The 13859-nt window shown below is 35.6% G+C and overlaps 2 protein-coding genes across 2 annotated transcripts; one reads left to right on the top strand and one right to left on the bottom strand.

The window, feature by feature from the left end:
- The first annotated feature begins 2497 nt into the window (after positions 1–2497).
- LOC103682017 (olfactory receptor 6C6-like) lies at positions 2498–3441 on the top strand. The gene is given in 2 exon segments (XM_008711586.2): positions 2498–3170; positions 3173–3441. Coding segments are annotated over 2 exon segments (942 nt in total).
- Positions 3442–12352: 8911 nt separating this feature from the next.
- LOC103682018 (olfactory receptor 6C74-like) lies at positions 12353–13291 on the bottom strand. Its single transcript, XM_008711587.1, has one exon. It carries the CDS (start codon positions 13289–13291, stop codon positions 12353–12355), a length of 939 nt encoding a protein of 312 aa, XP_008709809.1.
- Positions 13292–13859: the final 568 nt, after the last annotated feature.

Raw genomic sequence — 13859 nt, 5'->3', positions numbered from 1 at the left:
ATTAATATTATGCTTAACATAATATAACATAAAATATTATGCTTAATTGTTACTTAAACAAATACACTACCGGGTGCCAGAGTGTAAAATGGTTTACAGTAAAGTCTAAAATTGCTTCTGTTGCTAATTGGAAGAAAGCCGTGTCTTGGGCGTGTACAAACCAGCTTGGGATTCTTCAGTGTTGCCCCAGGACCACGAACTGCTGATGATCTGTTAAATATTTCATCGATTATTCTAAATCACTTATGATACTCCCCTGGGATACTTTCACGTCTGCTTTTGTTTAAGGTAGATTACAATGGTGTCTTTTATTGCCAGTAATTAGTACTTTTGGAACTTTGATCCTATGGACGAGTTTGGCTTTTTTTTCCCCTTTGTTTTATTTCAATAGATCCCTTGAGTCTTTCTTAAGTAGAAAATGATAAAAATGCAGCATTGTATAAATGGACACAGAGCAACATAGAATCTCTCTTGGAACAGTTGCTTATCTTTCATCAGATGATGCCCTGAGTTTTTTCAGTTGCCTCATCTTACTTTATTTTAAAGTATAAGTACCTATTTTGAATGACAGCAATTGCAACAATAAACTTTCACAAAATGCAGCTTATCCGGAAAAGAAGATGGATGTCCATTAAAATTATAAATACTTGAGGTCCAAACGTCAAAGTGAGTATTAATTTGAGGGATGTGGAAATTCTTTACAGAAGTACCATATGTACATGGTCCCTCCCACAAAAATCATTGATAGAAAATATCCAGCTAGTATAATAAAATATGATGATAAGAGAGTAAAATCATGATTAATCATATTAACATACATCTCTTCCAATGCACACATAAGGGGACACTAGATACGATAGATCCAAGAAGGTAAGGCAGCTATAATTTTAACTTAACTTCAAAATCTAAACTTAAGTCAAAGGCACAAATCTAATTCAGGGAGTTGAAATTGACTACTAAATTTTATGGTTTACAATTTTTTTAATGGTACAGTCATTTAATGGTATTAAGAGATGAGACAGATTAACAGGAGAAAATGAAATTAATTGCATACATATGGGGCGGCTCTGAAAGAACAGGAGAATCATACACAGTCAGGCAATCGAGGCTTAAATGCCATTCTGAGCAAAGAAGAAGGACCTGGGGGCGGGGGGGGGACTTCAAAGAGAAGGACAACAATTCAAAGGAAAATGAAAAAGAGTAAACCTTTGAGAAGCAAAGGTTTGCTGGGCCACCCAGAAACAATGGGACTTACAGAAGAATTTTAAGAAGCAGACTTTAGCTGCATTCCTCCCTTTCTATCAAACTCTACTTCATTGGTTCACTGTAGTTGCCCTCGAAGCAGTGTATATGCGTTTTTGCATCAGGTCCTTTATCTAAATTCTTTTAGACATTTGAGGAGGAGACGAAAAAGAAGAACATTCTGAGTCTTCCATTTCTCAAAAATAATCAGCTTAAATTCATCCTCATGCCAAAGAGACACATTTTGGGGTGGCAGATTTTACTTCCCTATAATAATTTCTGTAGTATTATTATTCAGTAATTTTATAAAGAATATGGAGAAAGTAAAAAAAAAAGTAGTGACCCAAATTTATGTAGAACATGTAGGAATGCACCTCAAAAATGTTAATTAAAAACACAATATTTTTTCTAAAGCACGTTGTTTGTTTTGTCATGTCTCGCTTTGTTGTGTGTGTTATATATACTGAAAAACAACTGTCCATCTGAATATAGCAAAGCCAGTGAAGAAAATTCATAATGATAGTTGTGCACTCGTGGTGCAGAAAAAATTTCACTTTATCGAATTAACGGAAATTAATCCTGCTTAGTCATCACAGGAATGGTAATATAAATGTATAAATGTAAATCCTGGGTTTGAAAATCTCCCTAATACACATTCTAAAACACAGAACAAGGCAGTGTATTTGCACGGGTGGAATAAAAAAGATAGAAAAATACACTTAAAATAACTTATATTCTTTTATTCAAATTATTCATGCAGAGTTGAGTCCTTTCAGGAGGAAGGGGTAAAAATGCTTATTAACCAAAAAAATATTCAAGTTCCAGAGAAAACATTGTGAGAAATATTATAATAAAGAGAATTAATGAATAAGAATTTAGAATTGTCATCGCATTATGTGTCATCACAAATTTCAGACTGGAGAAATCATTTGCAAACAGATAAATTAGAGAATATATACCTTTCTCTGCTTTAGGTAAATATGTAAATATTTAGGTTAATATGTATGTTAAGTTAAAATATGTAATTAGTTTATATATTTATTTAGTTTATATATACTTTGGTTAATTTCTATATATTTCAGTTAATTTATATATACTTAGGCTTATTTATATATGTTTAGGTTTTATATCTATTTATACATAGGTTAATGTATATATATAGGTTAATTTATATTACACTACAATATATTACATTGATGTGTATGTTTAATTTTTTGACCTCTTATGTATATCTGTTAAGATTCATAAAAGAGAAATGAAAAACCAATCAGTGGAAATAGAGTTCATTCTGCTAGGACTGACAGATGACCCACAATTGCAAATTGTGATTTTCATGTTTCTCTTTCTTAATTACACGTTGAGCCTCATGGGGAACTTAATCATTATCCTCCTCACTCTGCTGGATCCTCGCCTCAAGACACCAATGTATTTCTTTCTCCGTAATTTCTCCTTTTTAGAAATCATATTCACAACAGTATGTATTCCCAGATACTTGAAAACCATCGTGACTAGAGAAAAAACCATCTCATATAATAATTGTGCAGCTCAATTATTTTTTACTCTTTTACTGGGAGTTACAGAGTTTTACCTTCTGGCTGCCATGTCCTATGACCGCTATGCTGCCATCTGTAAGCCCCTGCATTACCCAATTATCATGACCAGCAGAGTGTGCTGTCAGCTTGTACTTTCCTCTTGGCTAACGGGATTCCTGATCATCTTTCCTCCATTGCTCATGGGACTCCAGCTGGATTTCTGTGCTTCCAGAATAATTGATCACTTTATGTGTGAAACGTCTCCTATCCTGCAGATATCCTGCACAGACACACATGTCCTAGAATTGATGTCTTTTATCCTTGCTGTGGTGACACTTGCGGTCACATTGGTGTTAGTGATTCTCTCCTACACTTGCATTGTGAAGACCATTATGAAATCCCTTCTGCACAGCAAAGGACCAAAGCTTTTTCCACCTGTTCTTCCCATATGATTGTTGTCTCCATGACTTATGGAAGCTGCATCTTTATGTATATTAAACCATCTGCCAAGGAAAGGGTGAGTGCATCCAAAGGCGTAGCTTTGCTGTATACCTCAGTTGCCCCTTTACTAAATCCCTTCATTTATACGCTAAGGAACCAGCAGGTGAAAGAAGTCTTTTGGGATATGCTACAAAAGATGCTGTGTTTTTCAAAGAGACAATTGTAATAAATACTACAAATCACAAATTTGTGGTAAAAACAAAAAAATGTTTCATTCATTTCTTTTTTTTAACATTTGTTTATTTGAAATAGAAAGAGAAGCACAAGCGGGGTGTGGGCCAGAGGGAGAGGGAGAAGCAGGCCCCAGGGAACCTGATGCAGGGCTTGATCCTGGGAGCCCAGGATAATGACCTGAGCCAAAGGCAGATGCTCCATTGACTGAACCACCAGGTGCCCTCATTCATTTCTTCTGATCATGTTTTTCCACCTCATTACTTATCTCATATAGGAAACTCTCCTGAAGAGTCTTGAGGCGAAGTCCCACCCTTCCATTTTATTCTTCCTAATGAAAACACCCTGCTGCAATAACTCCCTCTCTCAAATCTGTACCATAAGCTTTAAATAATATGTCTTTATTGTATATTAGCTTCTAGAAACCATGACTTTTAAATAAAATATTCCTTTTATAAGTATAATTTGGTATATGTAATTTGTAATTAAACATCTAGTATGTATCTCCCTTTATTCAGACGTTGCAGAGTGCTCAACCCTTACATTTAAGAAGATTGCCTTACTTAAAGGAGACAAATACATAACTCTAATATTACTACATAGTGTATAATTAGTGTTGTAATAAAGGGATATGAAAATATTTTGGGGCATATTGTATAGCTTCTGAGAAAGTTTGGAGTTCTGGGAGGCCTTTTAGGAGAAAGTAATATTGAGACTAAAAATATACATCAGGAAAGAAGACTGTGGTATAAATATATGCAAATATCACAGAAGTATTAGATAACCACATGCATTTGAGCAATCAGTATATCTAATGCTCAAAACAGGAATTTTTGAGATATTCAGCCTGGGTTTAGTAAAGGTTTCCTTACAAATACAATGTGGAATATTGCACAGAGTACATATTTGTGTCTCAGAATTTTCATATATAAAGTAGGATAATTTTTTTAAAGATTTTGTTTTATTTATTTCAGAGAGAGAGGAAGTGCCAGAGTAGGGGGAGGGGCAGAGAGAAAGGGAAGTGGACTCCCCCCTGAGCCTGGAGCTGATGGGGGCCTTGATCTCAGGACCTTGAGATCATATTCTGAGCCAAAACCAAGAGTTGGGTCCTTCCCTGACTAAGCCACCCAGGTGCCCCTAAAGTAGGAGAAATTTCATCCACATCTCATAGTTCATTAAATATATGCTATCTGAACTGTTTAGCACTCAGTAAAAGATATTGCTTATTTTGAACAATTCAAGAATGTGGTTCAACTAGTACTTAATACGGTGTTAAACAGGTAGAGGTACCAAGTCTAGAGAAGTTGAAGGCACCTGTCTGCCAGAACTGTATTTTGGACTTACACCTGGTATTTTAGTAACGTTGAAATGTTCTGTGAAAATCACCTTGGTATTCTTGTAAATGTAATTTACAGTTATAATTGCTGCTCCTTTCATTCCTATGTCTGGAACACAACCAGTATACCCTATGTTACCCATCCATTTTCAAAAATTGTTATGAAATAAATTCAGTGTTTTTCACAGCAACATAGTGTCTAATCATTACCTGATATAAGGTTCGTTTGTCAAAATCTTTCTCTCATGTCCAGCTTGTTTTCTACCTAGCAGAATTATGTTAATTTTGACCTGAAGAGAAAATGCTCAGACTCTTTCACCTTGGCAACAATAAATAGTGTGCAATTCCATATTCAAAGATTCAGCAAACTTCCAGCCAGGAACGCTACATTTCCTGTGTGTATCTGCCCTTAATTTTGGCTTAGGGAAGCGATAGAACCATATCTTTCATCTATCTCACTCCTTTTGCTCATGGTAATTAGGTTAATACTTCCATCTGTTTATAAACCCCATATAAATGCATCTGACTGCAATTATTGGTGACTGTTTTTAGAATCTGATATACTAAAAAAACTTTGGTTTTGGCATTTCTAGAGCAATACATCGCAACAGGGAACTCTCATTTGACTTAAAATTGACAAGCTGTTTTTATTTATTACTGAAAGTGTGATTAGTATTACTTTCCTTCAATGATTCTGAGAATCTTCTAAGACTATTAAAAATATTTTTTCTAAGGCTCTACTGTTATAATTTTATTTTCCATTTCTTCTGAAAGCTTCATAATTAGGAAGTTCAACACTTCTGAACACAAGATTATTGTTTCGATCATTAAAAGAGTAAATTTATTTGAACCCTTCAATTCACTAGTAAGGGTCACACTATTCCAAGAGTTTAACTACAGAGATCTTTAAGAAGTGTGCCCAGAGTCTGTGAAGTACTAGTCCAAAGATAAACATTTGCTCAAGGAACCAGAAGAAAAATTCTGATTGCACCGATGCCAGTATAAAAGAGCTGTGCTGCACAACTGTTGCAAGAAATGGTCTGATTCATGCGGGCAGACAGGGTCTGAGGACACAGTGGAGGGTCGCACAGGACCAAGCAAGGAGGTCCTTGGCTTCACACTGGGTAGAAATCAAATGTGAGCCAGAGAAAGTAGAATCAGAGCTTATTGACTAGTGTAAGTGAGAGATAGCAGACAGAGTGCCTGGGAGACTTGGAAGGAAAAGTAGAGTGAGTCTCTTTGTTGTTTTTTGGGGCCAGGGGTTTATATTAGAAATGGTCTAGGGTGCATGTTTCTCCAGGAGTCCAGGGAAAAGTGAGTATCAGGTGAACAATAGGTATTGTTCTATACATTACCAAAGGTAAGGGTATGGATGCTGGTGGCAGCAGAAGTTCGTTTGAAGCTAATGTCCTGGGACCTGTCTGGAATCTGTCTCTTCTTAGGACAAAACTCAGAGAATGATGAACTTTCTTGCTTCCCCTCTGAGGTGGGAACCTAGCATCCCTGGCTTGTTCAGAGGTGATGTATGGAACATGAGTAAACGGGGCCTCGCAAAGAAGAGCAGAGATGGGGCCTTTCTGAAATGGAGTCCCTTCAGCTTTCCTACTTCCTTATCCCCTGTTGCCATGCTGACAAGAAATTTGGGGATGCAGATAGTGGTGAATGAGATTTCTAAAAACGAGAAATTTTGGAGGAAGAAATACGTGATTGTCTTTGGATGAGAGTCCAGTGGGGTGAGGGTGATTATGGCTGGATTCCCAGTGACACTCACATGTGGGTAAAGACAAAAACAAAGAGAAGAAAAGGGGCCACCTGTAATTGTGGATCATTGCACAGCCCAAGAAGAAGAAAAGGGGTCACTGTTCTGTGGTTTCTCACAGCTGACTTCTATGAAGAAGGAGGAAAAAGGGGAGAAGAGGAAAAAATAAAAGAATTATAGAGGAAAGGTTATAGAGATACCTGCTCTCTTCATATCCTCATAAAAACATTGCTATGGACACCCAACCTCCTTTAATATTCTGTTAGTCGGCAGTAATATCCTCTCAAAATTCACTCATATTTTTTAGTCAAATTTCACTAACTCTATCCAACTCTCTGAATTTGTTTTCTTTTAATCTTAGTTTTACAAAAGCATAACACATGGCATTAATAGAGTCACATAAAAAAAGAAAGAAAGAAACCAAAAAAGCCTATATTTGGGGGCGCCTGGGTGGCTCAGATGGTTTAACATTTGCCTTCGGCTCAGGTCATGATCCCAGCGTCCTGGGATCGAGTCCCACATCGGGATCCCCGCTCAGCGGGGAGCGTGCTTCTCCCTCTCCCTCTACTTTTCCCCCTGCTTGTGTTCTCTTTCTCTGTCAAAAAAATAAATAAAATCTTTTTTAAAAGCTTGTATTTCTCTATTACTCTTTGTGATAGCATTTGCTATTCCGTAAGTCAGATTTCAGTGGACTCTTTACCTTGTAACATAACGCAAAGTTTACCTAAACATCTCTAGCCCACACACAACACATACATCAGTGCCAAACCGTTTTCCGTAGTGACTGCACAATTTTATGTTCTCACTAACAATATAAAAGCATTCCAATTACTCTACATCCACATTTTAAAAATTAGAGCCATCCTAGTGGGTTTGAAGTGGTATATCATGGTACTGATTTGCATATCCGTAATGCCTAGTGATATTGAGCGCCATTACATGTGTTTGTTGGGCATTTCAAGAAATTTGTATTCAAATCCTTGCACATTTTTTTAAAGATTTATTTATGTAGTTGGGAGAGAGAGTGTGTGTGTACACCTGCACACACAAATGTGCGAGTTGGGGGAGGGTTAGAGGAAAGGAATCTTCCAGCAGACTCCTCACTGAGTGTAGAGCCTGACACAGGGCTGATCTCAGGACCCATGCGATCATGCCCCAAGCAGAAACCAAGGGTCAGATGCTTAAACAACCAAGTCACTCAGGAGCACCCAAATCCTTGCACATTTTTAATTGGGTTATTCCTTTAGGTTGTTGCTGATTTTTAATAGTTTTTTTTTTTTTCAAATATTCTGGATACTAGAACCTTATAAGATATACAATGTGAAAATCTTTTCTCCCTTCCTGGAGATTGTATTTTCACTTCTTGATAATGTCCTTAGATGAACAAAAGTATTCAATTTTGATGCAGCCCAATTTAATCCTTTTGTTGCTCATACCATATCTAAAAATCCGTTGCCAAATCCAAATCCAAGGTCATATATCCACCCTTGTTAAAAGACTTGGATAGTTTGCTTTTACATCTAAGTCATAGATGTACTTTGGGGGGATTTTTGTATAGTGTGGGGTAGGGGTCTAATTTTATTCTTTCACATGTGATTATCTCATTATGCCAGCACTGTTTGTTAAAAAGGCTATTCTTTCTCCATTGAATGATCTTGGTACCCTAGTGAAAATTAGTGATAGATGTATAGGCTTATTTCTGGACTCTTCACTTTATTCCATGTTTCTATATATCTGTCCAGTGCCAATATCACAATTTTTGATTACTGTGGCTTCAGAGTGTGCTTCAATATTGGGAAATGTGAGTCTTCTCACTCTTTCCTTCTTTTTCAGGATGGTTTTGGATATTCAGGTTTCCTTGCAATTCTATTTGAATCTGGGAATCAGCTTTTCCAATTTCTTTTTTGTTTTCCATTTTTGAAAAAAGTACTGCTATTGGAATTTGACAGAGATTGAACTAAATCTGTAAATTGTTTTGGGTGGTATCTTAATAGCATTCTGTCTAAGAAACTATGAACATAGAATGCCTGATGCTATCTGTTTTAGAAGATAGTTAATTATTAAGTGAATTTTTAATAGATATAAACCCTTTTGGATTACTCTTATGTAAGTTTTGGCAAATTTTTCTTTCAGAGAATGGTCACTTTCATTTAGGTTATCAAATTTGTGGTCACAGAATTGTTCATAGGACTTTCTTACTATCCTTTTAATGTCCATATTCTACAGAGAAAATTTAGATAGCTGATTATAGATTTTTCTTCTTTTCTAATAGATACATATAATGCTATAAATTCTTCTGTAAGCATTGCTTTCACTGCATCCCACAAACTTTAATAAGGTGTTGCTTCATTTTCATTTATTTAAAAAATTTTAAATTTCTTTCCATTCAATTTTCCCTCCCTTCCCCTATGGTCTTCCATGCTATTCCACAACTAATGAATCATTGAACACTACATCAAAACTAATGATGTGCTATATATTGGGTAATTGAACATGATAAAAAATAAATAAATAAATAAATAATTTTTAAAAATTAATGAATTTTAAATTTCTCTTGACATTTTTCTTTGATCCATGTGTTATTTAGAAGTGTTATTTAATCTACACATAATTTAGGATTTCTCATTCATCCTTTTTACTGATTTCTAGTTTAATACCATAGGGTTTGGGAACTGATATTGTATCAGTTCTATTCTTCAAAATTTTTTAAGTGTCTTTTAAGGCCCAGAATATAATCTGTGTTGGTGAGCTTGGGAAGAAAAGGTATTTAGCTGCTGTTGGCTGAAATAGTCTATAGATGTCAGTTATATAGAGCTGGTTGATGGTGTTGTTGAGTTCAGCTATGTCCTTCCCAATTTGTGTCATGATAATGATGACTTACAGATGAATTGAGTATTTCCTTCTTCAGTGTTTTGGAGAATGTGTGTATAGTTGTTATTTTTAGAAATTTTTGGTATAATTCCTAAGCGAAGCCATCTAAACCTAGATTGGGGGGGGGCATTTCTAACTACAAATCATTTACTTTAGCTGCTATAGAGTACTCCGTTTATAAATTTCTCTGGCTGCTTTGGAAGTTTTTGTTTTACAAGGATTTTATCCATTTCATATAAGTGATCTATTTTTGCCAAAAAGCGATTCATAATATCTCATTATTCTTTCCATATCCATAGGATCTCTAGTGAAGTCATCTTATCAATCAGTAATTTGTGCCTTCTATTTTTCCCTGATGAATCTAACTAGAGATATCTCAATTATATTTATCTTCTACAGATTTGACTTCTGTCTTCACTGTTTTTTGCTAGTGTTTTCTGTTTTCCATCTCAGAGAGTTCTTCTTTAGGGACTCAGTGGGTACAGCATAGTACTGAGCACTTCCTGCNGAAATAAGTAAATATCCAAATACATCAAATGAACTTCGAGCTGTGCCTCAAAGTATGTTAAGAGATGAATCTAGTTCCCATGAACTGAATACAACTTGATACACGCTGGTAGCACATTTTTCTGGGCATAATGATCAGGTGATGCAGTGGGTTGCAGACCACAATCGAGTAGTTATAGGACATACAAACACACAATTCTGAAGCTCCCAAAAAGATGAAGAAAAAATGATTGAATTGTACCAACACTCTAGGAAAATATTTAGTCTTCAGTCATGGGAGTTATCAGAAATTTAGGAATATAAATCAGCGTGAATGAGATTTTCAAAAGGAAGCAATTTGGACAGAAGGAATGCATTAAAATATTCAGGTAAGGTTTTGGCAGAGTGACATTCTTCATTGTGTTCAACATTGCACCTTAGAAACAGAAAGAGGAAAATAACAATTTGCAGCAATGTCTCATCTGTTTGTCTAATCCAAATGAACTTCATCTCCACTGGTCGATTGTTATTTCTCTTCTATGAATCTTATCAAAACTGCACAATAAAAATGGTTAAACTGAGGGAGGTCGGTGGTGGCTGGGCTAAATGGGTGATGGGTATTAAGGAGGGTACTTGTGATGAGCACTGGGAGTTACATGTAAGTGATGGCTCACTAACTTCTATCCTGGAAACCAATTTTACTCTATATGCTAACTAGAATTGAAATAAAAAATAATTAAGCTAAACTTACTAAACTGTAATGTTATGACAAAGTGAGTTTTTAGAAAATGCTGACACCAAAGAAAGACACTTTTTCAGAATCTATCACGAGCAAGTATTTTTTCCCTGCATTAATGATAGCTAAATCATTTAACAATCAGCCTATGATTATCGTATCCTGAGAGATCTTCTCTTTTTATGAACGTATATAGCTCCTATTTGCCAAAAGGAAATTTACCTGATTATTTTCAGTTTGACTCCTTACTGTATGAATATTTTAAAAAGTCAGGACATGCAAATCATTATAATTATACTTTCTGTTGATATTAAAGAAAAAGAAATGACTAAAGTACATTCTAAATGGCAGTGTCAACTATAACCCAATTCCAAAAGCTTCCTTCAACAATAGATTTTTAAGTCATGTTTTCTAATGCCATACATTCATATTTAATTGTTAATCCAGGTTCTGAATTTGACTTTTTTAACTCGACACAGAAAAAGCTCATTCATTTATTATTTTGTACCATTATCATACTTTTTACCAACTATATCAATCTACCTAGTTACTTATCATTTGATATTAAGTTCAGTAAATAAGATGATACTTTTCTAAATCTATACCATGTATGGGAAGAAACACAATTATAGGACAGCTAAATAGAAGAGAGACAAAATGCTATCCTTAGTTTCATCTTTCAAAATGATACAGGAATGTGCGTGATTAATAATTTATAATTTCTTCAACACATTTACTCATTAAATCATCTGAAGGTGATGTGCATATTAGGATGATTTCCAAACCAAGCTTAGGCATTTGCTGAAGTTATTATGCTGCTCTACTCTTCATGAAGCAGCTATGTTCAATAGTTTTTTATGATTCTTAGTATATTATTTGTCACATTTAATAGAAATATTTGCAATTGCTCATAATTCTCTAACACAAACTAAACAACTAGTTTCAATGGAATATACTCAAATGCACAATCTTTTTTTAGTTTTTTTTTTTAAAGATTTATTTAACTAAGAGAGAATGAGAGAGCAAGAGTGTGTGGAAGGGGCAGAGGGAGAGAAACTTCAAGCAGACTCCCCACTAAGTGTGGAGCCTGACATGGGGCCTGATCTCACAACTCATGAGATCATTACTTGAGTCGAAATAAGAATGGACACTTAACTGACTGAGCCATCCAGGTGCCCCCACGATCTTTCTAAAAATAAACTGTATTTTCTAATATGATCATCAACACTAATGGTTATTCTCTGCCACAGTTATCTTTTCATTTCATTAAATAGTGTAGCAAAATTCAGTAGTATTACAAAAGATAAATAAATATTAGTTTTAAGTAGGTTGTAACTAAGTACAAATAAGGAATTGTAATAGCCTTTACATTGCATGCTACATTAAATATAAAATAAATAAATACTTTATATTCTTGACTAGAATCAAAGATAACAGAGACAGATTGAAAAGCTTAGCTCCATTTCTTTCAGATATTCACAGGTAAAGGAACTGAGAGGAAGAAAATATCTCTTGAAGGACATAAAGAAAATTAAATTCTCTGGAACAAAGATTTTTGTGCAAATAAAGCTTGAGAAGAGATAAAGACGAATATCAAAAACATGAAAGCAAAACAAAAGGAACCCAAAGAAAGGGTGTCTTGGAAGCTACTACTGGACACATTGATATTATTAGGGGTTCCTTTGTTCATTTCCATTAAGTAAAATACAACAGAATACTCATTTGCTTGAGAAAGAAACAACCCTGTGTACCATATTCATGAAGGCTTTCTGCACTGGCTGGTTCCTCAAAGTGTAGATGAAAGGATTCAGAAGTGGAGCCACAGAAGTATTGAGCACTGCAATTCCCTTGGAAAAAGATACTTTTTGTTTGACTGATGGCTTAACATACATGAAGATGCAGCTGCCATAAGAAAGGGAGATCACAATCATGTGAGAAGAACACGTTGAAAAAGCCTTTTTCTTCTGATTAGCTGAAGGGAATTTTAGAATCGTTAATGCAATATAGGTATATGATATTATCACCATTACCAACGTGACCACGAGTGTCATCGACGCAGAAATGAATCCCATGGTCTCAACAAGCCGTGTGTCTGAGCAGGAGATCTGCAGCAGGGAAGTGGTATCACAGTAGAAATGATCAACAATTTTGGAGGCACAGAAGTCAAGATTTATGCCTAAGAGGAGAGGTACAAAGATGGTAAAGAATCCAGCAAGCCAACAACAGAAGACAAGTTGAAGGCAGACCCTACTGTTCATGACGGTTGTGTAATGCAGGGGCTTACAGATGGCCACATAGCGGTCATAGGACATGGCGGCCAGCAAGTAAAATTCAGATGCACCAAGAAGGAAGACAAAAAACACTTGAGCTGCACAACAATTAAAGGAAATGGTTTTGTCTCCAGTTGCCATAGTAACCAACAATTTGGGGATGCATGTAGTAGTAAAGGAAATTTCTAAGAAGGAAAAATTCCAAAGGAAAAAATACATGGGGGTCTTGAGGTGAGTATCCAGCAGGGTGAGTGTGATGGTGGTCAGATTGCCCGTGACGCTCAGCAAGTAGATGAGAAGCAGGAAGACCAACAACACAACTTGCAACTGTGGGTCATCAGTCAGACCTGCCAGGATAAACACTATGGCTTGGGTGTGGTTTCCCATTACTACCCTCGACTGTTCCATGTCTAAGAGGAGAGAAAGGAAGAAAGAAATTCATAATGCCACGGGGAAAATAAGAGTGATTTAAGTGTTTAAAGTAAAGTTCAGCAAAAGATATCTCAGGTAGAATAACAATGCTCATTCAGGTTTCGAAGATGGATACGCCAGGACGAACTACGGTTTGCATTTCCAGAGTATCTGCACAGAAAATTTCATCTGTAATGCGGTTCTACCCGAGAATTACCTGTGTGATGATAGCAATTGTTGACTATTTTTATCTAAGAGGAACTATCAGAAGGAAGTTAGAGGGACTTTTAAAGGAGGGAAAAATGTTTCTTCTCTCTTGATTTTATCCAGGAGTCGAGATGGATGCTATTTTCTATTCAGTTAAGAGGTTTGCACTCTGGAACAAAAATGATTATTGTCATTAAAAGTACATCAGAAGGTGGTTTTCATAAAATACACACATACCTTATCATCATCAATAAACAGGGTTACTATAACTTTACAGTTTTCATTCAACTAATCAAATTCAAATGCCTGATTCATCTGTCACTTCTTTAATGGCTAA

This window comes from Ursus maritimus, unplaced genomic scaffold, assembly GCF_017311325.1.
Source record: "Ursus maritimus isolate PB19 unplaced genomic scaffold, ASM1731132v1 scaffold_26, whole genome shotgun sequence".
Classification (NCBI taxonomy): Eukaryota; Metazoa; Chordata; class Mammalia; order Carnivora; family Ursidae; genus Ursus; species Ursus maritimus.
This window is presented reverse-complemented; position numbering and strand designations above follow the sequence as displayed.

Coding starts and splice junctions, on each gene's coding strand:
- LOC103682018 (XM_008711587.1), bottom strand. CDS start 13,291: ATGGGAAACCACACCCAAGCCATAGTGTTTATCCTGGCAGGTCTGACT.